General features: G+C 39.6%; 1 protein-coding gene across 6 annotated transcripts in view; it reads right to left on the minus strand.

Annotated features, from left to right (window-relative positions):
* The window catches only part of LOC149226774 (alpha,alpha-trehalose-phosphate synthase [UDP-forming] 1-like), a 281795-nt gene that overhangs the window by 224536 nt on the left and 32822 nt on the right, over positions 1-24437 (minus strand). For all 6 annotated transcript variants that reach the window (XM_089377600.1, XM_089377598.1, XM_089377596.1 and 3 more), the window contains exon 2: positions 2322-2710. In XM_089377600.1, the coding sequence (XP_089233726.1) occupies positions 2322-2710 (389 nt within the window). The remainder of the gene's footprint in view (positions 1-2321; positions 2711-24437) is intronic.

Raw genomic sequence — 24437 nt, forward strand, 5'->3', positions numbered from 1 at the left:
CCAGCAATCTATCTATGAAAATTTTTGATGTATTTGGACTCATACCCTCTATGAACTCAAGGTATATTCTAAGGGATTTTGACTTAAACACCACAGCAATGTAACTATTGTAAATTTCCTGTAATACACGAATTTTGAACTGACAAAAAAAAGTTATAAATGTTATTAAATTGATTTTTACATTTATAAAATCATATTATATATAATTTATTCCAAAAAAGTTTAATGTTTTTATTGTTTTATAAAAGCTATATTATATAAATAATTTAAATTAAATTTATATTCTATATATATATATATATTATAATTTGTTGAATTTAATGATGAATTTTATCACTAAATTTTTCATTGTCAAATTTTGTCAAACTTCAAAGTAGGTGAGTTTGAACACAGACTCGAACCAGGTGACTTAGACTGCATATACATTGAAATAGTGCAGGAAAATTGAAAGAATGGCATGCCAATTGCATCATGACTAGAGAAAAACTAGTCAGTTGTACCCACAAGATGTCAATTTCATGGATCAGCAAAAAGAAATAATGTTTTATATCAATAAATTACTAATATATTAACCAATCAACGCAATCCCACAGCCAGTGCTCTATCCTTACTATTGTTTCTAATAGGCTTAGAACTAAACAGCTTCATTTGACAAAATTAACAAAATATAGCCGAGTTGTACTGCAGGGAGCATACCCACATTGTAACTAGATAGAGGCAACTCAAAAGTAGTGTTGAGTACTCGAACTTTTTTTCAATAGAAGTGCCTTGTGTACTTGATATGTCTTTAACCAATTAGAGGTAAAAGGAATTTTCTCAAACGCATATTCTACTATCAAGCATGCATTCTCTAGGCTCTAAGTCTATGGTAATAATAATACATTGGACATAACAATAAATATCTAAAGCCCATGTACAATCAAGAGTATAACGGCTAGCCATATATACACTGAAGAGAAGAGAACATCAAGTGCCACAAATAAATAAATTCTATAATGCCCACATGTCCAAAATATGTTAATGGGAATGAACAATTGACAACAATAAAAAATGAGTGTAGAACATCTCCAAAACAATCTAAAACCTAGGTTACAGAAAGAATGGAGTAGACAATATGATAAAAAGCAGGTGAACCCAAAAAAAAACCTAGACAGTTAAATAGACAGCTCATCAAAAGAAAATACAAAGGCTGCAATGTTGTACCATAAAATGCCCCTGGAAAGTAGCTAGAACTAAGGATGGCAATGAAAAGCAACACCCTAGTCAGCATCAAAGTCAAACGATGAGCCATTATCCCCATAACCACCATGTATGTGCAAATGATGAGCTTGATATAGCCTCTGAAGAGTGGCTAGGGCTAAGAGAAGCCAGTTGTGTTATCCTAGGAGAAGTTGGGAACCTCTTGCAACTCTCCTAGCATCCAAGGATAGCAAATCTCTCAGGGACTGAAGAAACCTAGTGATGCACATCTGTCCACAGAATCTGTACTGAAAATGAGGAAGGGTTGCAGTCCCTCCATGACAGGGAACAGTAGGGCGAGGTGGCCACATGGTCTCACAGATAATGTACAGTTATAGCTGTACTAGATGATAAGGATACTTAGCTTATTGCAAATGATAATCTACAAACTCACGATATGGTGGAAAGAATAGTAATGAGAACATTTTCAATCCAATTAGTCCCATTTCTAGTTGGCAATGACATGTAAAATCTTGTAAACCATTAAAACAGATGCTGAAGTTAGAAATAAATCTATAATTAAAGAAGTGTAAAATTTTAAAGAGTGGAGGCCCACAAAACAAGTTACAACTTAGTCTTGCGTTCAATAATGCTATCCACCACAACTTTTCCAGTTTTCCCTTTTTCCAATTATAAACGTTCCACATTAGCCAGAAAGACAAACTAGTTCAGTATTGTATATCTCATATAAAATAAGACTGAAAAAGAGGATCAATATAATAAAATGAAATGATCCACCAAAAATGTTTTACAATTCATGTACTGGGAAAGATAGAGGGACAGTTATTACAGGCAAGACATGTCTCTGGTCTCTCTGAAAGCCATTTGTATGTCACACAAAATCCATAGGTTAAATGAAAAAGATAACAATCATTTCACTGGAAAATTTTATTAATATCAAACAAATGACCAAGAAATATATTATGGGAGTGTCTATAACACTCCTAGATGCTCAAATAGTGTCTAAGAATTTAATATGTGGAAACAATAATTACAATCTAGTATATATTCTGCATGTAGCATTCTCGTAATAACAAAGGCACTATAGCAGTGAATTATTCAGAGATAGCTTATCAGCTTACCCAACTAAATCAGCTGCAAGAACTGCCTTGAGCAACTCATCTCGTGAGGGCAGTGTCCGATAAATCTCTGAAGAAGGAAAAGGGGTATGCAGGAACCATCCAACCTTCATATGACTGTCAAAATCCTTCAAACATTTTGGAAGGAACATGAGATGATAATCGTGACACCAAACCACATCTCCTTCTTTGTAGTGTTTATATACCACGTCAGCAAACATCTGATTAGCCTTCTTATAGGCTTCAAATTGAGACTGCAAACTACGGGTAGCTGCAAGTCTATCCTCTTGAGGAAGCCCGAGATAGTGAAGAAGAGGCCAAAGAACATTGTTGCAGTATCCATTGTAATACTGATGAACAATCTCCTCATCCAGAAAAACTGGTATACACCGCTGAAAAATACCATATGAACAATCTTACAGAGAATTAGAAATAACATAGGAATGCAAGGTGACATACCTTTTCATTATGTTCATGACACAATATACATAATCATTGTTTGCTTGAAAAGTAAGCCTAACACCCAATAACAGCAAACATTTCCAAGGATATTCCATATATTAAGAGCACAGGATCAGAATGAATCTACAGTACATCAAACTAAATAGAAACATTCAATCTGGCAAGAGGGAGAGATTTTTTTTATGTTTTAATTTCGTAACCGTCAGGTTGGTAAATCAAAGAAAATTATTCAACTGTGCACATTTTTCCTTAAACTGCCAACAAGAGCAAACACATTGCGAATGTCAAGATGAAATTGGAAATGATAGACACAACACCAAAGCAAGCCTAAAACTTCATCCTGACTATCTATTGATTCTATTCTAAGAAAACTATTCCGAGACATGCAATTATCAATGCCATTGTTTACAGTAATGCTTGTAATAACTTCATTTTCCTTAATTAGTTATTTTGTTTGTAGAACTCCCCCTAATCCTGTTATCAAGGCCGTACTGGATCAACCTCCCTCTGCACCTATATAAACCCATCTCCACTTGGCATTAAGGATGTGGCCCCAATCCATACTGGATATAAATCTGGTACAAATCTCATACAGGATTCATTGGAACCTGTGCCAGATATAGGCTGTACAGAGTTAAATGTATGTGGTATATATCATACATGTTGGACACATGAGAATGAAAGAGGGATCAGATAAAGCATGTGATACATTTCATTAGAATGAGACACATATAAGTAAAAAAAATTGACCCTTGGATTCATCTTCCAAGAGGTCTTTTAGACTCCCGATGCCTATTCACATTCCCTGGAGACTCCTTCTCATGTGAATATGACAAGTTACCATAACCCTTCAAGGATTAGGTTTTCAACATTTCAGCAATTAATCTGAAGGGGTGTATGTGACTACAAGATGAGAGTTGAAATCAGGAAGTGGTAGCAGCCAATGGCTGGATGAATTCTCTGAATCGTGGTTTAAGGAAGACCACAAATCAAATGAGTAGCAAAAGCCAAAATCTTCAATTGAATTGTGGTTTAACGCTGACCTCCAACTCTGGATCTTGGCTCGAAACAGTTCCTGGAACAATTCCAAATCTAGATAGAAAGTGGTGTCTTCTGAAATGGAAGTGCTCTCTAACGGTGGTTCAAAGATGACCAAAAACTGTTGTCTACCAAAGTTGTAAGTCTTCTATTGAGTGGAGGACCACACGATAAATGGTACTCATGGAACATGTCCCTATCTCTAGCTACAGCTCTGACTCAAACTCTGGCTGACTTTGGCTCTAGGATCTAGCTATTGGCTGTGGTTCTAGTTGTGGCTCAGGCTGGCTGGTTTCTGTCTAATTGATAGGACTTTGAAACTTTAAGCCTGATTATCAATCACTAATATTCCCCCCTATTGTATAGAAGGTGAGAAGTTGAAAATCTCTCCACCACCAGATGTACCAATACTCAAGAATGGATTCTATGGTAGGACCAATATCTATTCTTGGTTGTTGATGACCATTTCCATGAAGCAATCTATGCAAGGTGAACCTGTACACTTGTATGGTTCTTATGTATGGAATGTTGAAATTTCTAAGTCTATCCATTAGAACTTTAATCTGTATTCTTTTGGTTCATTTCTTCTACTTGTTAATTCTGAACAAATTATTTAAAACATATAAATAACGAAATAAACACAATACAGTCTCAACATCTGCAAATCAACAGCTGAAAGAAAACAAACACACAAGTGACACCGTTATTTTTGGACAACTCATCCCCGGAAAAACCCAATGCGGGAAAACCAGTGCAACAATTCTAAGGGTTTAGTATGATGCAATATTTCCTTGAGTACAACTAGGTGCCAAACTAGCTCACCTGACTGGAGAAAAATAACCGGCAGTAATACCTCTTTATTCGGAAACAGGTATTCAGAAAACCTATCCCACGAAACCCTCTCCAGCAACGCTGAAGTGCTGCGTCAGCCTCCTGCTGCTATGCGTCAACCTCAGAACCCTCTACGTCAACCCTCTGAGGTACTGCACAGCATTTGGGACATCCATGTTACTCATGCTGCCCTCTGCGTGGATGACGCAGGCCCTCTGGCCTCTGCACTGTCTCTGCTGGGCTTTGTGTGGCCTGCTCTGGCTTCTGCATCTGCCTCTCTGCCTCTGTGCTGGTCTCTCGGCACTATCTCTACCTCTTTCTCCAGTACTCACTGGCCCTCGTTGCTAATCACTAATTCGACTTTACTCAGCAAACCCTGCTCTAGTAAATCGAATGACTAATCACTCTAGTGTATTCTCCAACTGACCCTCAAGCCTCCTCTTATACTTTTCTTATTGGTCCTTCAACAGCCGAGATTAAATCTCAAATCAACGGCTAAGATTAAATTTGGCTTGATCCGTGTTTTTTGGAACCTTCTAACCCAGTTTTATATTAATACCCATTAATATTTTATTTTTCCTAAGTGTAGACTTAGGAACTCCATTAAAAATATTAATTATTTTAATATCTCCCAAACCAGTTAGAATCTGCCCAAACCATTTTTGGTCTTGGAGATCTAATGTGCTTTAGCTTCTCCACCAATTTTCATGGCTAGAGCACATCCAATGCTACCCCAAATCAACACTCCCTCTTAGCGAGAACTGTGCTCTAGTAATACTCCACACTGAGTATCACTCTGATTATACGGGACCGATACCTGTGCTGATGCTAGGCCTCCCCGCCCAACATCCTATGCACTGCTGCATCATGTACTGCTACCCATGGCCCTGCCACTGCCACTGCTGCGTCCGTACGACAGCTCCCTCTGCATCTGTGCTGCTGCTGGTCATTTCTCCCAACACTTATCCTCCAAGGTAAAGTATCCTCCAAGACCTTGTCACTTATCCTCTTCAAGCGGCCTACAAATATGGAAGAACATGCTAGAAGAAGTCAACCTAACCCTTGAAGATCATGTCAGCCTAAAGGACATGAGAAGAAGTGTATATATAGCCTAACTCAGCCTCACTTGAAGACAAGCAACTCAACTTGCATTCAATCAAGAGAAGTGCGAAGAAAGAAGGTACAAAGAGAAGTGCGAAGGAGGTTTCTTCTGGGGCAGCGAGAGAGATTCTTCTAGGGCAGTGAAGAAGGGTTCTTCTGGATCAGTGAAAGAGGTATTCTTCTGGAACAGTGAAGAAGGTATTCTTTTGCGCAAGCAAAGAGAAGTTTCTTTTGGGCAAGCGAAGAAGAGGTTTCTTTTGGGGCAGCAAAAGAAGGATTCTTCTGGGTGACCGAGATAGAGATCTAGAGACCGAGTTTCTCTAGAGAAGATCAGTGAAAGCCTAGAGACTGAGATTCTCTAGAGGAAGCCGAGAAGGAGCAGTGTGAAGAGTGGAGACTGAGTTTCTCTAGAAGGAGTCGAAGAAAGTCGTTCGAGATCAAGAAGAAACTCGAGGAAGGGAAGAGGCAGAGCATCAAGGTTAGTGACAAGGTTCTTGGGAGCATACTAGAGTCAAGGGTCTGTGTCATGGTCTTGGTACTCATCAATTGAAGATCTCGAAGAATAATTTTGATCGGGTTTTCCTCTCAAGAGGTGAGAGGCTTTGGCCTTGGCTGACAAACCTACATACTGTGTCACTTGTCTTTTATTGTGCATATTGGTAATTGTCTTGATGAAAAGAACATAATAATAACATAACGAAGAAAAGACTATAAGCTAAGAAGTAAAAGTGTATCACAAGCAATTATCAAACAGAGAAATCTTTTAACTATCCATGCCCTATATTTCTCAACATGGGGCGCAACAATAACAATAGGGGGCTACACTAACAATAACAATAAGGGAAATGCAATACTATTATAGCAACCTAACATGCCCCTCTCCCTCAAAAAAGCATTTTCCTCAACGCTTGAGTAGTTATGGATGCTTCTGTATAAAATTCTCATCCTCCCATGTGGAATCTTCAATGGGTTACTTCTTCCACTTAATGAGATACTCTGAAATTTATTGATTATGTAGTTGTCGGGTTCTTGTTTCTGTGACTTCTTCAGGCTCAAATATGATTTTTCCTTCTTCGTCAAGTTCTTGTAACATTTGTTTGAACTATGAGCTTGTCACCAATAACCTTCTTTAAGCATGAAACATAGAAAACTGGGTGTACTCGGGAAGATGCAAGCAGCTCCAATTTGCATGCCATAGTACCAATATTTTGCAACACCTTGTAAGGACCATGGTACTTGGGTGATAATTTATTATCCTTCTTAGCTTGCGTGAGCGACATTTGTTTGCATGGTTGTAGCCGTAAAAAAACCCAGTCACCTACATCAAAATTTCTTTCACTGTAATGTTAATTGCCCTGTTGTTTCATTCAATTTTGCATCAGAGTGAGGTTATCCTTTAAGAGTGGACAACTTGTTGTTGATGCTTGATGTGATCTTCCACTACTTGAACCTTAGAATTTTCTCTTAAAGATGATGTGATGGATGGTAGACGATATCTATAAAGTGCCATAAATGGAGTCATTTTTGTTGCAGTATGGAAGGAAGTGTAATACCACCATTCAGCTAGAGGTAACCACTTGACCCATTGTGTTTGTTTATCAGCTACAAAGCAACGAAGATATCCTTCCAAACATTTATTCACTATCTCATTTTGACCGCCAGATTGAGGATGATAAGATGAGCTATGAGCTAATTGAGTACCAAGACAAGAAAATAATTTCGTCCAAAAATTTCCAGTGAAAATGGGATCTTTGTTATTTACAATAATCTTAGGGTTTCCATGTAGCTTTTGAATTGTTTCCATAAATGCAATAGCAACCATAGTTTTGAAAACCAGAACCGGTGACCGCACTGATCTGCCTATCAAACTAGGTTTCAAAAAGAAATCGGTCAAACTGGTACTAGTCAGATCTCAATGAACTGGTTAGATCTACATGAAATAATTAGTTTTTAATGAAAAAAACTATTTTTAATATTTATAAACCATGATTCCAAACCAATGGAAATAAAATATGCAAAGTTTGCTCATTTATATACGAGGTAAAGGTGAATATATCAAATTGGCACCGAGTGCAATACATATCAGCAACATAATAGATAATCAATGAGGCTCTAAATGGCCTCTAGAGTCTAAAAACAATGTTATAAGCTATGGGGTCACTAGCCTACTACAAGTCTACATATCAGTGATCAGCACGATCACTCCTCATCATGACCAAACACATCACTACTACTAGACAAGAGATCATCAACATGAGCTACATAATAATTTGGCTGAGTGTTTGAGAACTCCTAAAACTCCTCCACAACTTTAGCAGTTGTGGTAGTAGTAGCAGCGAAAATAGACATCAAAACTACAAATCACTAATCAACATGATCACTCATGAAACTCCTCATTGATTCAGCGCTACTAAAAATGGGATCATCAGCAAAAGATACATAAACATCATCTCGCTCAAAGTCTTTAGATATGGATTGCTCAACCTGATAATATGATAGAAATTGAAAGAGTTTAACATGCCTAACTAGGGATGTTGGTTTGAGTGACGGGTTCATCTCCTCAGCCTTATAATGTGGTATAAAAAGCTTTAGCATCCTATTGACGATGCTAGAATTGCCAACATTCAAGGGATCCCCCCGATATGAAGTCCCACCTAGACCTCACACCGTTTGGAGTAGGAGTCCCAGCAATGGGTGGTAATGTAATGCCTTGACCGCGGTAGCGTGCAGAAGAAAGTATGATAACTTTGGGTGAGAGCAAGTGTGTGACCCTGCAGAGAGTCAAGTGTGATGCATGAAGGTTCTAACACACAGGGAAAAAAGAAGTGCGCCCCTTAGAAGCCTGTAATAGTACGCAGCTTGAAAGGAACACACGAGTGAAATGACATCACAAGCTAAAATGCATAATAGTCCACAAGTTAAAGTGATGAGTTAATCCAACAACACGCATTCAACAAGATTTGTACAAATGCATACAAAGTAGTTCATAAGCATATGCGTAAGTTAAATAACATACATTGCCAATACAACAAGAATAGTCCTACTATATCAACAACATACAGATGAAAAAGTGTTGGCTCTGATTTTATTATTATAAGTGAAAGTTTCATCTATACATACACCAATGATGACCACTAGCCCCAATAGTGGAACATTACATTCAAGAACACCTGCTTCTTGAAATAAGTATACTCGCTCTACACTATGGAGAAGCCAAGGCTCTTCACAATACTCCCAAGCCTTCTCTAAGCCTAAGCCTAGCCAAAAGCTTGGCTCCCAAAAGCCTATTCTATGAGTTATGAGGTTCTATTTGTTGAAAATAGCAACAAGAAATGATAAAAATAGAATCTAGAAATTCCCATTTTAATGTCCTTGAATTAAAATAGAATTTAGTCTCACCCACTGCTTGGAAATAATTAATTAATTCATTATGGATTATTTAGTTTGAGAAATTCAAGTTAGAAGTCTTTCTGAAGTCATGCAACAGTTATCCCTTAAATTAAGGAGATTATCCCTTAATTAACGAGATAAGATTGAATTATATTTGAGTTGTAATTAGTTAGCTCAATTTACTAAGTTAAGTCTAGTTAAATTAATTCCAAACTGTTTGAGGAACTAATTGTGAGTTATCAGTCAGTTGATGCACGCATGCACTCAATCAGTGTACTCCAAATAACTAAAGATTCCCTCATCAGAAACTCATGTATGTCTATTTTGAGAAAGACCCATTTGAGCTAAATGTCAAGGACAGTGTACTATCAGTGGCACGTGTTTTCCTATAAAGGAAACTCATGCATGCAGTCATTGAAAGGTTCCTTGAGGATTGCGCAGCTCTGACAGGGTGTGAGATCAGTGTGAGAGATCAGTGTTCCACTTGGTAACAGGAGGATCACCCAGGAGAAACTACGCAAGGAAATAGGAGCTTGGAGGGAAAAGGAGAAGGCTTGAGAGAAGCTTTGATTGCCTGTGAGCATCCAAGAGGATTGTATTGAGAGCTGGCTAACTGTGAGAACTAAGGCTTTGTATAATTCTTGATGTATTTCCACCTTGTATGATAATACAAATAGTGGGGTTTTTAGCTGAGGCTTTCCCCAAAGTATTTTCATGTGTCTTGAATGATTGATTCTTCTTCTTCTGGTTATATTGTTCAACGCTGATTCAGCGCGATCTTTAAGCTTCCGCAAAGTTGATAGTAGAAGTAGATTATAGTATTTTACTTTGGTATATTGCATTATCGGGTTAATCTACAGTCAGATTTTCTACAGAGATCTCAAAGGTAGATTTGTAGAGAATATGCAAAATTTCTACATGGTATCAAAGCTAGTTGATCTATATAGAGAAATTTCTACATGGTATCGAAGCCAAGTTTATCAGCGCTGTGAACAGTATACGGAGAAGAGAATTCGAAGTTTGAAGTTCGGGGTTGCAAGTGCAAATCGAATTCTTATCATACTTCAAAGTTGGCCAATGGCGTTCTATGGCTTGAGACTCGAGTATGCCTTGGAAGGCAGCTCGAATTACATAGCATGGAAAGATCGCATGGAGGCTGTATTAGAAGACAATGGCTTGAAGGATTTCATTGATCAAGATATCCCAAAGCCAGCTTCAACTAATGCACAACAGTTGGTTGAGTGGAAGAAGTGTGTGGCGAAGGCGAGAAGAATCATCCTTGAGGGAGTTAGAGACCATATTGTCTCGAGTCTCCATGGGAAGTATACTCCATTTTCAATGTGGAAGACATTGAAGGACCTCTACCAAAACAGTAGCGACCAGAGGAAATTGCCGCTCAAGGATAAGCTTCGAAGAATCAAGATGGAGAACGGCAATACTATTTCCACATCTCTGAACAAGCTCACCACTTGCAGAGATGAGCTTAGCAGTGTGGGAATAACTCCTGCCGATGATGATATGGTGAGCCTCGCTCTCCTTGGCCTTCCAAAGAGCTGGAATAGCTACCAGGACTCTGTGAATGGAAGGGATAAACTGCCGGATTGGGAACGATTGTGGTCGGATCTCATGCAGGAGGAGATTAGGAGGAGCACTCGAGATGGTTCTTCATCCAAGGATGATGATGAAGAAAATCTGGCCTTAGCGAGTAAGGCAAGGAAAGGGAAGGGGAAGGATTCCCATTCCAAATCGAATTCTTCTCATGGAGGGAAGAAGGGTGACAAGTCTAAAGTGAGATGCTTTAATTGTCACAAGATGGGACATTATGCGACTAATTGCCCATCGAAGAAGTCCAAAAAGGGATGCTCAGAAGGATCGGAAGGCGAGGCATTAGCCTCTCAATTCGAAATGGACTTTACCCTCATCGCATGCATGGTGTCATCGATGATGGGTTGTGTTTGGTATCTTGACAGTGGAGCCTCATTCCACATGATCGGTGATAAAAGTTTATTCAGTACCTTGGAGGAGAAAGACCTCAAGATGCGCATAGAGATGGGTGACGACGAAAGGTATAGTGTTTCAAGAGTGGGCACGGTTGCTTTTCAGAGGGAGCATGGAGCTCCTATCACCTTGACAAATGTGAAGTATGTACCTGGACTGAAGAAGAACTTGGTATTAGTCGCGATGTTGGAGGACAAAGGCTACGATGTTGTCTTCAGTAAAGGAAAGGCGTTCCTTAGACACATCACCACAAGACAGGTGAAATAGATCGGTTCACAAGTTCAGAACCTGTATGCTCTTCAGGTTCAAGATGCATTCAAAGCCTTGAGGAACAAGGCAAATGTTAGAGACTTGGTGATTGAGAGGGAGAGAAAATTACCTCTCAACATGCAGTCCCAGAAGAAATCTCAAAGAATTATGGAGGAGCCACAATTGAAAAAGTGGGTAGAGGGATCACATGCAACCATACCTCAGGGTGTGAGGTGGGGCGATGTGAAGTGATAGTCCCAAGAGGGCTGAAATTGGGCATGGTCCATCCAGAGGTTTATCTCATGGATCGTACCTTACTACGGGAGCCCAAAGTACATAGTAGCGGGAGGAATCAGTGGGATTGATGCAGTCAGAGATCAAAGTGACAGAGGCTAGAGCAGTCAGATACTGAAGAGCGTAGAGAAGGATTGACAACAATGCAGAAAGGCAGAGTCAGCCGAAGCGCAAAGTTTTCAGTTGACAGAGGCAATAGCAGTGAGAGACTTTGATGACAGATGCATCATATTGATTCAGGTTGGATGTTTTTTTCTGTTTCTAGAGTTGTTGGAGCAACAACACTAGAGAGAAGTGTTGCATGCATAACATTCCAAAGGTTCACGATCGGGATCGAGTTGAATTCCTTTCTTGTTGAGAGGGAGTGTTGAAAATAGCAACAAGAAATGATAAAAATAGAATCCAGAAATTCCAATTTTAATTTGTCCTTGAATTAAAATTGTGAATTAAAATCGAATTTAGTCTCACCAGCTGCTTGGAAATAATTAATTAATTCATTATGGATTAATTAGTTGGAGAAATTCAAGTTAGAAGTCTTTTTGAAGTCATGCAACAGTTATCCCTTAAATTAAAGAGATTATCTCTTAATTAAGCAGATAAGATTGAGTTATGTTTGAGTTGTAATTAGTTAGCTTAGTTTACTAAGTCAAGTCCAGTTAAATTAGTTCCAAATTGTTTGAGGAACTAATTGTGAGTTATCAGTCAGTTGATGCATGCATGCAATCAACCAGTGTACTCCAGATAACTGAAGATTCCCTCATCAGAAACTCATGCATGTCTATTCTGAGAAAGACCCAGTTGAGCTAAATGTAAAGGACAGTGTATTATCAGTTGCATGTGTTTTCCTATAAAGGAAACTCATGCATGTAGTCAAGGAAAGGTTTCTTTAGGATTGCGCAGTTTTGACAGGGTGTGAGATCAGTGTTCCACTTGGTAACAGGAGGATCACCCAAGAGAAACTACGCAAGGAAATAGGAGCTTGGAGGGCAGAGGAAAAGGCTTGAGAGAAGCTTTGATTGCCTGTGAGCATCCAAGAGGATTGTACTGAGAGCTGGCTAACTATGAGAGCTAAGGCTTTGTATAATTCTTGATGTATTTCCACCTTGTATGATAATACAGATAGTGGGGTTTTTAGCTGAGGCTTTCCCCAAAGTATTTTCATGTGTCTTGAATGATTGATTCTTCTTCTTCTGGTTATATTGTTCAGCTTTGATTCAGCTCAATCTTTAAGCTTCCGCAAAGTTGATAGTAGAAGTAGATTATAGTATTTTGCTTTGGTATATTGCATTATCAGGTTAATCTACAGTCAAATTTTCTACAGAGATCTCAGAGGTAGATTTGTAGAGAATTTGCAGAATTTCTACATGGTATCAAAGCTAGCTAATCTATAGAGAAATTTCTACACTATTTATAACAAAGGGTGGGGTGGCTCTTGACATTCCCCTTTGTGACTCTTTGACTTCCCTCGTGACTCTTCAACTTCACTAAATGACACATTACATCACATGATGACTTTTCATATTCCAATATTGACACTTGGAATTTCACTTACAACATATTTACAAATAATATTACATTTTCCACATGTACCCATATAAGACAAAATAGTCCAACGCAACAACCTCCACCCGCTGCTTCTCGATCAAATATCGGTGCCAAACTTGGTACTATGTGATGGTGTCCCCAAACTGTTTGACGGTGCCTTTTTGGAAGTGGACTCTAGCCTCCATGGCATCCGGGTATATGGTCTTGGAACCTGTGTCCAACTCGTTCTGAAGCATGCGCAGCATGGTCTTGACCTTGACAGGACCACCGATGTAATTTTGCATGTTGTGTGCGTTCAGCGCCAAGTCTTCCCTAGTGGCTCCTCGTCTTAGTTGCTCCAAGTACTCATCGATCTCCAGCCAGACTTGGTTCTTAGGTTTATCATCGGTGAGGGAACCGACTGATGGGAGCTGGTGTTTTCTCACCAAGACATTCAAGCTACTATACAACCGCACATATGAGGCCCATGTTGTTAGGATATTCCGACACATGAAATAATTAAGTATAACTTGGTCTAGTGTATAATTAGGTAAAGTGTGTTTCTTTAGTATGTACTTTTTGTAACTTACAATCCGACGGTCACGATATGTTCTAGACATGAAGTGATCCCACAGTTCATTCTCTCCTCAGTATTATCGACACTTGATATGTGGCTTAACACCCAATTGGTCCATGATCTCTATTTAAAGAGCATGGAGGGTCATTTGTTAGGTGACCGTTCATGAGAGAAGCTCATAAAAATTTTCTTTCTTTTACATTAATAAATTCCCTGAAGTGGCCGCATTGGCTCAATCCGTGCACTGTTTCCCTCTTTGAGGGTTTTAACCACATCAACAATACTAGTGTATTGATCTGTGATCTGTTTGTGAGCGGTGTCCTTTGGTGTTCTATCTGAGGAACTTACCTTGTAAATTCCTACATGGTATCAGAGCTATTCCAGGGTCGCATTTGTTGCTGATCCAAATCTGAAGCCGGTACAACTGCATCCGACTGTCGTTTCCTAGATCTATTGTTTTTGTTTGTTTTCGGGCCGAGAGCACTGCTCTATTGTGTTAAGAGCATCTATTCCAGTGAGGAAACCCTTTCATCTGACGTGAAAAGGTTTCCGATAGCCCTAGCTATGTCATTTTTAAGATCTAGAGGTATACAGTCTTTATTTGCAGTTATAGTTATTTATCTCTCTGTTTATTTCTGTTTATAGTTCTCTATAATTTTTTTATTTACCAGATCTATACCTTTCATTTCTGCGTATGCTATTTGCCCCGCAACTTAGTGCGATCTGGGCAAACCAAAAATAGAAAGAAAGGATTTTTCTCATGCATATGCTCTTTTCCGCCGCGCCTTAGTGTGATCTCGGAAAATCAGAAACATTGAGAAAAATATTTATTTTTCAGTTAAATATAACTTTAACCCTAAGGCTTGGATTGCTTTTGCTTATTCGTTTTGGGTTGTGTGGTTTTTTTTTGCTTTGTAGGCAAAAAAGGGGTTTTTCAAGTAAGCACACACTCCGAAGCTTCAGCGAGCAAAAAAAAACCCTTCCCCCTTTCCAAAAATTACTAACCTTTTAAACTAGCTCACTTGGTCCAAAGTTACTTTATGAGATTACAGGTCTTGGGTTCTGTTGACACGGCGAATTTTCGCTATGCCGGCAAAGGGAACCAACCCGATCGCAGACCCCAATTAGATCCACTTTCGTTTGGAGTGGCTAGTTCCAACGAGTTTTAAAGGATCCCATAAACTGTTATAGGTGTTGAAAGACTGCTTCTTAGAGGAGACTTCAATTAAATCAACAAAAGAAACAGCGAACCTATATGCACTAAGCCCTGCCTATACTGATTCTACCTACTTGTGTTAATCTTAACTATTCTAACCTATCTTGCAGGAGCATAATCAAAAGAAATTAAACATCATATATAGATTCCAAGTCCAAATGAATCAATTACTGAGTTCACCGATGAACAAGGCTGTATTTAAGCTTAATAGCAATCTAATTATTCATACAAGAATACACATCCCTGTTTCTACAGATAAAACTTGCAACTGATGTTTAATATAGCTTCGAATCGGAGACTGCTCATGAGTTAACCATGATAACAAATTATATTCAAATAACCAAGACTAGTCATAAGGTGTCTGTTATCACTATGCACAAAAACAAAACATATATATCCTCACGCCAGTCACAACACCCTGATTCCAAACATGAAAGAAAAAGGAAAATGAATCTGAAAAAAGGCTTCTTCATGACCGAAAAAGTGTTCTTTATTAGCATAATAGAATTGACCCCTCTTCCGCCAAAAAAAATCCTTTTCCTCTATCGAGAGGTGATACTTATGGAGAAGGAGAACTGACCGCCAGTTTCTCCCAACCTTCCGCCTTCTCTCTTCCTTTCCATATTCAAATTAAAATATACAAAATGTAACGGTTAATGAAATAGCGAACACATTGAAGCCATTGCTACTAGATCGTTCTATTTCCTGAAGAAAAATGAATGGATGTCGGTAGAAAGAGGAATGTCTGCATGCCATCCCTTTGCATACGTATTGACTGAATGTTATTCCTTTTTATTCCCTGAAGGCAAATGCAGACAGTGCGCTCATTTTTCGACATCTGGCTTGATTTAAGGTGTATCCGGAGGTAATAATAACTTGATTCGATGTGTTCATACGTTTCTTTGACAGATTGCAAGGTAGAGTGTTGTGTGGTTGTTTCCGTCCATCGAGCCTTATCAAACTTGCACAGATCCAGCAGACGAAGGCATTTTTCTAGGATCCACAGAACACTGTACATATGAAAAAAATCTCTGAACCCGTACCTCCTTTTCTTGGACAAGTATTTCAGGATGTAAGATCCTTTTGCAAGTCAGCAATTGCAATTGAAAGCTCTGTTACAAGAGTGGAAGGGTTGGGCTGGAGGGAGGATAAGCAACAAGAAATCACCTTAGTCTATTGCATAGCTCCCCACTGTGTATGCCTTCCCCGTTGCTTGTCATAAATTCCTTTGTTTCGGCTAGGTCTCGCTTGCATCTTTTCCCCGCAGCCCTTCCAGATGGTTATGCATCAGCTCGTCGACCTCGCTTTTCTTCTCTTGGTCCTCGTCTGCAGAAATAGTTAACATTAGCTATGATTATGAGAGATATGATAGAAAAGCCTAAAACAAACCTTACCTTCATAAAAACTTTCATAAAGAGACAGACTCTGCAACTAGGGGTTATATGAGTCCTTCCGGCTCTAAATCTCAAGAGGGCGCGATGAATTTTTGGGGAATGATGATTAAAAACGGATTATCATTCAGAGAGACGAAAGATCAAACTTCTCAAGGGACCCATTCAAATTTGCCCCCAGAGCAGGTTTTAGTAAGGTGGTGGTTGTGGCCATAACAAACTCTAAAAGTGTTGTTCCCTGGAGGGAACAGCAAAAACTCAAAAAACACTCAAAAAGGTGTTGCTCCCGGAACAGCAGCTGTTCCCTGGAGGGAATAGCAAAAACACTCGAAAGTGGTTGTGGCCACAACAAAATGGCGAACCGCTGGGCGAACCAGTTATCTTTGTTACCAAATAAACTTTGATCCGTAGAACATCAGGGTGTTAAGATAAACTCGAAATGCAAACTGTATAGACGAACAAGCATGGGTTCCACTTCAGCATTAATCGCTTTAGGCGGGATAAAGACAAATAGCTTCTACTTACTGATAGGGTTTTGACAGGCATTCTCCAATGGTCGTATTATGGGATTTATTAACCCTCCTCTACCTATTTTCTACTTTCAAAATCATTCCGGGGCCATCACCGATTTGTCAATACTTGTTTAGGTGTGTACCTCAGCTCTTTATCGCGCCTCAAGCTTGACGAATATATGTAGATATGTTTATCCGCACTTTATGTAAGAATTTTTAGTGCTATACTTTTGTATGATCAAATGTGGCGCAGTCATGGATCATGCCATATTTTTAAACCGCTTAAGCAAGGTTGGGCTTGTTGTGTCAACCGGTACTCTGAGTCCAACAACAGTCCCTACTCCAACCAGCTTCCCAAACAACCTGTCCTTCCAGATTGGTACAAGGACTCGACATTTCATTTTCTTTTAAATAAGTCCTTCCAGTTTTGGGCACAAGGACTAGAGCACAATTAAATTTGCCACAGGATATATGACAGCAAGCTTAGCCCATGAAGGGAGGTTTACTTGTAGATGACAGATATTGGAAATTTAGTGTGGTGGACAGAACCAATGGAGAATGACTGCAAATCTCATAGGCAAGTATAGGCTAGGTCTAGGTGGGATTAAAAAAAAAAGCAGCATTCTACCATGCCAGTCCAACCGTGGTTACACATTTTTTCGTTTTATAAAGATGTCCCTACATGCTTTAGGTATCCATATTATCAACAGAGCCTACCTAGTTCCCAACAGATGCAAATGAGTGGCTTCGATTTGAATTTTACTGTTGATTTTCCAGTTCTCATGGGCTCATCGAAGGTTCATTCAACTTGCAAGGTAATAATGAATTTAGGATCTGCAGACTCATCAGCAGGTTAATGAGGGAAGCAAAAATGCTGAAGGTAACGAATGAGGGCAATCGAAAGAAAGTTGCAAAAGGTGAAAACAAAACTGAAAGACCGAAATCAAATGGCTGAAAAGGACTGAAGTTCAAAAACAAAAGGAAGATAGACTTTGCATAAAAACAAAATGAGAAAAAAAATGAAAAATATAACTACGCTAACAGCAAAAATAAAATAAATCCTAACCTACTCAGGAGGTAACCACCATGTGGTGGCTACTGGAAATATTTCTTAAGATGCTAGCCATTAACAGGGAGTTTTTCGGTTTCTCCCTGTAAAGTTTTTAATCTGTAGGTTCCCTGAAAATTAGAGCTCATATAAGAAATGGGGACTTCGTTGCCATTATCATTTTTTTGGGTGAGGATTGCAGCATATGAAACATCAGAAGCGAAAGTGTACAGGAGGAATTCCTTGTCAAAATTAGGGCTAACCAACACAGGAGCTTCTGCGATGGCCTCTTTAATTTGCTGAAATGATCTCTTAGCTTCACGCTCCACCTATACACGGCATCTTTTTTCATCATTAGCTGAATGGGACACACTATTTCTGCGAACCCTGAAACAAATTTCCTAACGAAATTAATCTTCTCAAAAAAAGATTGCATTTCTCTTTTATTTGCAGGAGGTTGTATTCTCATGATGGTCTCTATTCTTTCAGGATCGATAATAATTCCTTCCTTGGAGAGGATATGACCCAGTAGCTTCCCTTTTGTAACTGCGAAAACGCTCTTCTTGGGATTCAACGATATTTCGTACCTTCGGCATCTTTCGAAAATCTGTTTCAAGTGATAAATATGATCCCTTTTGCGATAAGAATACACAGTAATGTCGTCCATGTAAACCACTACTGATCTGTTAATCAATCCTCGGAAAGCTATGTCCATAGCTCTCTGAAATGTGGCGCCTGCATTAATAAGTCCAAACGGCATTTTACGATATGCGTAGGTGCCCCATTTAGTGTTGAAAGTTGTCTTAAGTTGATCTCCATTCGACACCAACACTTGATTATATCCCGAAAACCCATCCAATAGGGACAACATTTCAGACCCAGAAACGCATTGAAGAATGTGTTCCATAGAAGGGACAGGATAGTTATCCTTCTGCGATGCTCTGTTCAAGTTCCTGAAATCGATACATAATCTGATGTCTCCATTTTTTTTTCTTACTGGCACGAGATTGGCTACCTAGCGGGTGTGCCTGACTGGAAAAATGATTTTAGCATCCAGCATTTTGTTCAATTCTTTCTTCACCAACGGTTCCAGGCTTGGATGCATCTTACAAAGCTTTTGTTGGTAGGGCTTGACATCCTTTTCCAAAGGAATTACATGATGCATGATGCCGGTATCAAAGGTTTTTAAGTCGCCATATGTCCATGCAAAGACGTCCTTGTACTCTTTAAACAGCTTAACAAACGCAGCCTTTTCTTGTGGAGAGCATCCTAAGCCCAAATTGACATTTTTTGGGTCTTTTTCAGTTCCAAGGTTGACTGACTCATACTTCATGGATGAGCTATGTGTTTTGCAGTTAGTCGGCTTTTTAAATTTATCATGTAGGTCATAAAAGTGCTCCATCTTGACAACTAACTTGGGAATTATATTGGACTGATCTTTTTCCTCATCTTCACTCTCATTCATAAGCCTGTCATGCTCTTTTTCATCAATGAGTGCATTTTTGAATGTCTTTTCGCAATGCAGGAACTCAAGGATTTGCTCGTCACCTTTGAATACCTGCCAATTTGAGATGTTATCAGGTACGGATGGTCTGAAAATCAATTCAACATAATATTTATTCTTGTTTAATCTAAGGTCAGGCAAAAGTTTTGAAGCCATACCAGCCATCAGATCGGCATCTTGGTTTTGCCCTCGAGGTATGTATGTGATATTAAAAGAATCAAAACTGTCAATTAAGCTCCATACCTCATGTTGGTATCTTACCAGGTGTGGCAAATTGCAATGTATCATTTTCCTTACCTGGTCGACAATTATCTGTGAGTCACCAAAAACTTTAAGATTTTTCACCTTCATGTCAATGGCTTTCTTTAGGCCCTGCAGCAAGCCTTCGTACTCTGCCGTGTTGTTGGTGCACACGAACTCCAACCGGCTGGCCATCAAATGTTGGTTCCCTTGTGGGTCAATGAGAATGCTCCCAGCACCTGCGCCCTCTATGCAGTTAGAGCCATCAAAGTAGAGTGTCCAAAATATAGAATCTAATGTTACATCAATTGAACTGCTTTCTACGAAATTAGTCCTATCATCTACTATAATACAGGATAGTTCATCAGTTGGACTACAGGGGAGAGCTTCCAACTGTGTGTTCGTTGCAGTTTCTTCAACTGTCTCTGCATGGAATTCTCCAAAATAGGTTTCCATGGCACAAATGTCGAAACTATAATTCCCAAGGATAGAGTTGGTAAACATTACAGGTTCATTGGGGTCATTTAATTCTGTCACTACATACTTCATATATCTTTCTCGATCAACTCTCAACATATCACCTTTTCCTTTCTGAGGCAACAAGAGATGGGACCAATCAATTGAGAAATATCCATTCAAATTTGTTGACCAATCCCTACTAAGAAGCATTCCATATGCCTCGGGTATGTCGACTACCACTATGTCAATGACTTGCGTGTACTGTGGTTTGGTAGTCATCTAAATCAGTACATCTTTCAATTCTCCAATCACTTTTACATTCGTTTTGTCCAATTGCATAATTCGAGTTCCAGTTTTCTCAAGCATTGCATGAAGTCTTTTAGCAACAGCGTAAGGCATAACAGTGGACAAGGCACTGGAATCTACCAAGCAATTGTGTACGTTCATGTTGAAGATTTCAAATGTGATAAGGAAAGGTGGAGTCATGGATTTTGATTTCCTTCCTATCATGGCTGCACTGACATCTTGGGGCGTTCGATTCATTTTCGACAGAGTGGCTTCCATGGCTGATGGTGTTTGGGATGTACTGGAGGTACTAACGGGTCTAGACACCGAAGTTTTGGTTTGACTACTCGGATTGGTGAGAGATTTGCAATTCCATTCATTCATAGCTTTCAAAAGCAAATCTCTCTGCTGCGTTAACTTTAACAAATCGAAGTACGTGATATTAGCCCGAGATTTCTTAAGATCATCCACAATGTTGTAATCAATGTTATAAACAGGGTAGGGCAGAGTAAACATACCGGTCTTGCCGCTCTTAGGTGGGAATTTACCATTTTGAATTGCCTTCGTTGCATTTGGTGATGTATTATCCTTCTCTGGATAGCTCACGACTGGAGTACTCTTGGAATTACCACTAGGTTTATTCTTCTCAACAGGAACCTTGGGAGCGGATGTCTTCGAAGGGCGAACATCTCTCTTTGTCTGGTCTACAGGCTTCACCACATCCGCAAGTGGCCCTTTACTTCGTGTGTGGATTTCATTAGTGTGAATTTCTTCTATACTATCTTCTTCGTCGTCATCATTCCCATTTGCATAGAAATCCCACAGTACATTGACTTGAGATACCTCATCCCTGGGCTCTTCTACCTCGTAATCTTCCTCATCTTCCTGTTCTTGCTCCAGATCTGCTATAGGTTCCTCTTTGGTAAGAAGTGATCCGATAAGAGCCAGGTCTTCCATATTTAAAATCCCTTCATTAGGTGGAGCAGGCAACGCAGGTTGACCATGACCACCTTCAGTCTTCTTACGATAGAAAGGTTTGAAGGATTTCCTATTGTTATTATTTCCTCCATTCCCATTTGTACTCTCTCCAGAATTCCTCTTCATATCGATCACTGTGTTCGTCAATTTCTTAATGATTCGATGCAAACCCTCCACATCTGTGGTGTCCTTTTCTTTGATCTCAGTCACTTTATTATGATGACATGCTGTGAGACTAATCATTTCATTCTCAACTTTTACTACTTTATCAATGGCACCCTATAAGGTTTGTGCATTACTCCTTTTGACCCACATCGCAGTAGGGACAGGGAGAGCAGTGATGTAGAATTCCATGAGCACCTCATCAGTAGGTCTAGCATTAGTTGGGATTCTGTTGAACAAAGTGTTGAACCGGATGTTAAAATCCTTAACCTTTTCTTTGGTTTCCATTTTTAAACGTGATAGTTCTACAACCAAGGCCGCAGGTGTCTTATCATCGCCAAACTTGTCTAAGAAGGCTCGCAGAAAAGCATCCCACGAAGTGATCGATCCTATTCTCAAGCTAACGTACCATGTGGATGCTGCACCAATCAGAGTAAAAGGGAGTAAGCGACATACCACATCCTCATCGGCTACCCCAACATGTGCACGCCTAGGAAGAAAGAGTGGATATGGTTATCAGCTGTCTCCCCTCTCAGAGTCGAATTTGGGTAATACTCTTTTTGCGTTCTTGGGTAATGCATGCTGCTGCCCAGGTACTGCTACAGCATCCTGTGCAAGTCAGGGAGGGAGTGCTCCCGGAGGAGGTGGGGGTTGATTCCCACCTGGAGGAGGCAGTGGAGGTTGATTCCCACCTGGAGGAGGAACATTAGCCATATTATGGTTGGGGAGGTTCTGGTTGAAGGTTTCCCCTAGGTGTTCTTTGTTAGAACTCCCAAATCGAGCCAGGGATTACCTTTAGAGAGGGGATCCTCAGGAATTTCTTCCCAAGGAGTGTTGATACTTTGCAAGGACTCTAGCACAATATCTTCAAGAGAAGGGGCTGCAGATGTCTCGTCATTTATGGGACAGATCCTTGGCTTTCTTTTAGTTGTTAGAGGTAAAGAATGAAAGATGGGGAGCTGAGATAGGGAACAAGCGTAAGCACGAGTAAGTACTCTGACTAGTTGTTCCTGAGTGACAGGATACTCCCACAGTCTCTCTTCCTTGGGTGACCCAAACACGGGACTTAGAGGGACCTCTGCTTCTTCGAAATGAGGCTCTTCCAAATGGGCGGAAGGATATTTTCAACCTTTACGATCCATACATCAATCTTTTCGAATCCATGCACGACGTTTATAGATGAAATCCTGAAAGCTGTGGACGGCAGTTCAGGCCCTCCTTCTAGCGCCAATTTGTTGACACGGCGAATTTTCGCTATGCCAACAAAGGGAACCAACCCGATCGCAGACCCCAATTAGATCCGCTTTCGTTTGGAGTGGCTAGTTCCAACGGGTTTTAAAGGATCCCGTAAATTGTTATAGGTGTTGAAAGATTGCTTCTTGAAGGAAGATTTCAATTAAATCAACAAAAGAAACAGCTAACCTATATGCACTAAGCTCTACCTATACTGATTCTATCTACTTGTGTTAATCTTAACTATTCTAACCTATCCTGCAGGAGCATAATCAAAAGAGATTAAACATCATATATAGATTCCAAATCCAAATGAATCAATTATTGAGTTCACCGATGAACAAGGCTGTATTTACGCTTAATTCAATCTAATTATTCATACGAGAATGCACATTCTTGTTTCTACAAATAAAACTTGCAACTGATGTTTAATATAGCTTCGAATCAAAGACTTAACCATGATAACAAATTATATTCAAATAACCAAGACTAGTCATAAGCTGTCTGTTATCACTGTGCACAAAAACAAAACATATATATCCTCATGCCAGTCACAACACCCTGATTCCAAACATGAAAGAAAAAGGAAAATGAATCTGAAAAAAGGCTTCTTCTTGACTGAAACAGTCTTCTTTATTAGCATAATAAAATTGACCCCTCTTCCGCCAAAAAAAAGTCCTTTTCCTCTGTCCAGAGGTGATACTTATGGAGAAAGAGAACTGACCGTCGGTTTCTCCCAACCTTCGGCCTTCCCTCTTCCTTTCCATATTCAAATTAAAATATACAAAATGTAATGGTTAATGAAACAGCGAACACGTTGAAGCCATTGCTACTGGATCGTTCTATTTCCTGAAGAAAAATGAACGGATGTCGGTAGAAAGAGGAATGACTGCATGCCATCCCTTTGCACACGTATTGACTGAATGTTATTCCTTTTTATTCCCTGAAGGCAAATGCAGACAGTGCGCTCATTTTTCGACATCTAGCTTGATTTAAGGTGTATCTGGAGGTAATAATAACTTGATTCGATGTGTTCATACGTTTCTTTGACAGATTGCGAGGTAGAGTGTTGTGCGGTTGTTTCCGTCCATCGAGCCTTATCAAACTTGCACAGATCCAGTAGACAAAGGCGTTTTTCTAGGATCCACAGAACACTGTACATATGAAACAAATCTCTGAGCCCGTACCTCCTTTTCTTGGACAGGTATTTCAGGATGTAAGATCCTTTTGCAAGTCAGCAGTTGCAATTGAAAGCTCTGTTACAAGAGTGGAAGGGCTGGAGGGAGGATAAGCAACAAGAAATCACTGTAGTCTGTTGCGTAGCTCCCCACTGTGTATGCCTTCCCTGTTGCTTGTCATAAATTCCTCTGTTTCGGCTAGGTCTCGCTTGCATCTTTTCCCCGCAGCCATTCCTGATGCTTATGCATCAGCTCGTCGACCTCGCTTTTCTTCTCTTGGTCCTCGCCTGCAGAAATAATTAACATTAGCTATGATTATGAGAGATATGATAGAAAAGCCTAAAACAAACCTTACCTTCATAAAAACTTTCATAAAGAGACAGACTTTGCAACTGGGGGTTATATGAGTCCTTCCAGCTCTAAATCTCAAGAGGGCGCGATGATTTTTT

The sequence above is a fragment of the Pinus tabuliformis genome, chromosome J (genome assembly GCF_031772625.1).
Source record: "Pinus tabuliformis cultivar Carrire ecotype Pingquan chromosome J, CPIR1, whole genome shotgun sequence".
In the NCBI taxonomy this organism is placed as follows: domain Eukaryota; kingdom Viridiplantae; phylum Streptophyta; class Pinopsida; order Pinales; family Pinaceae; genus Pinus; species Pinus tabuliformis.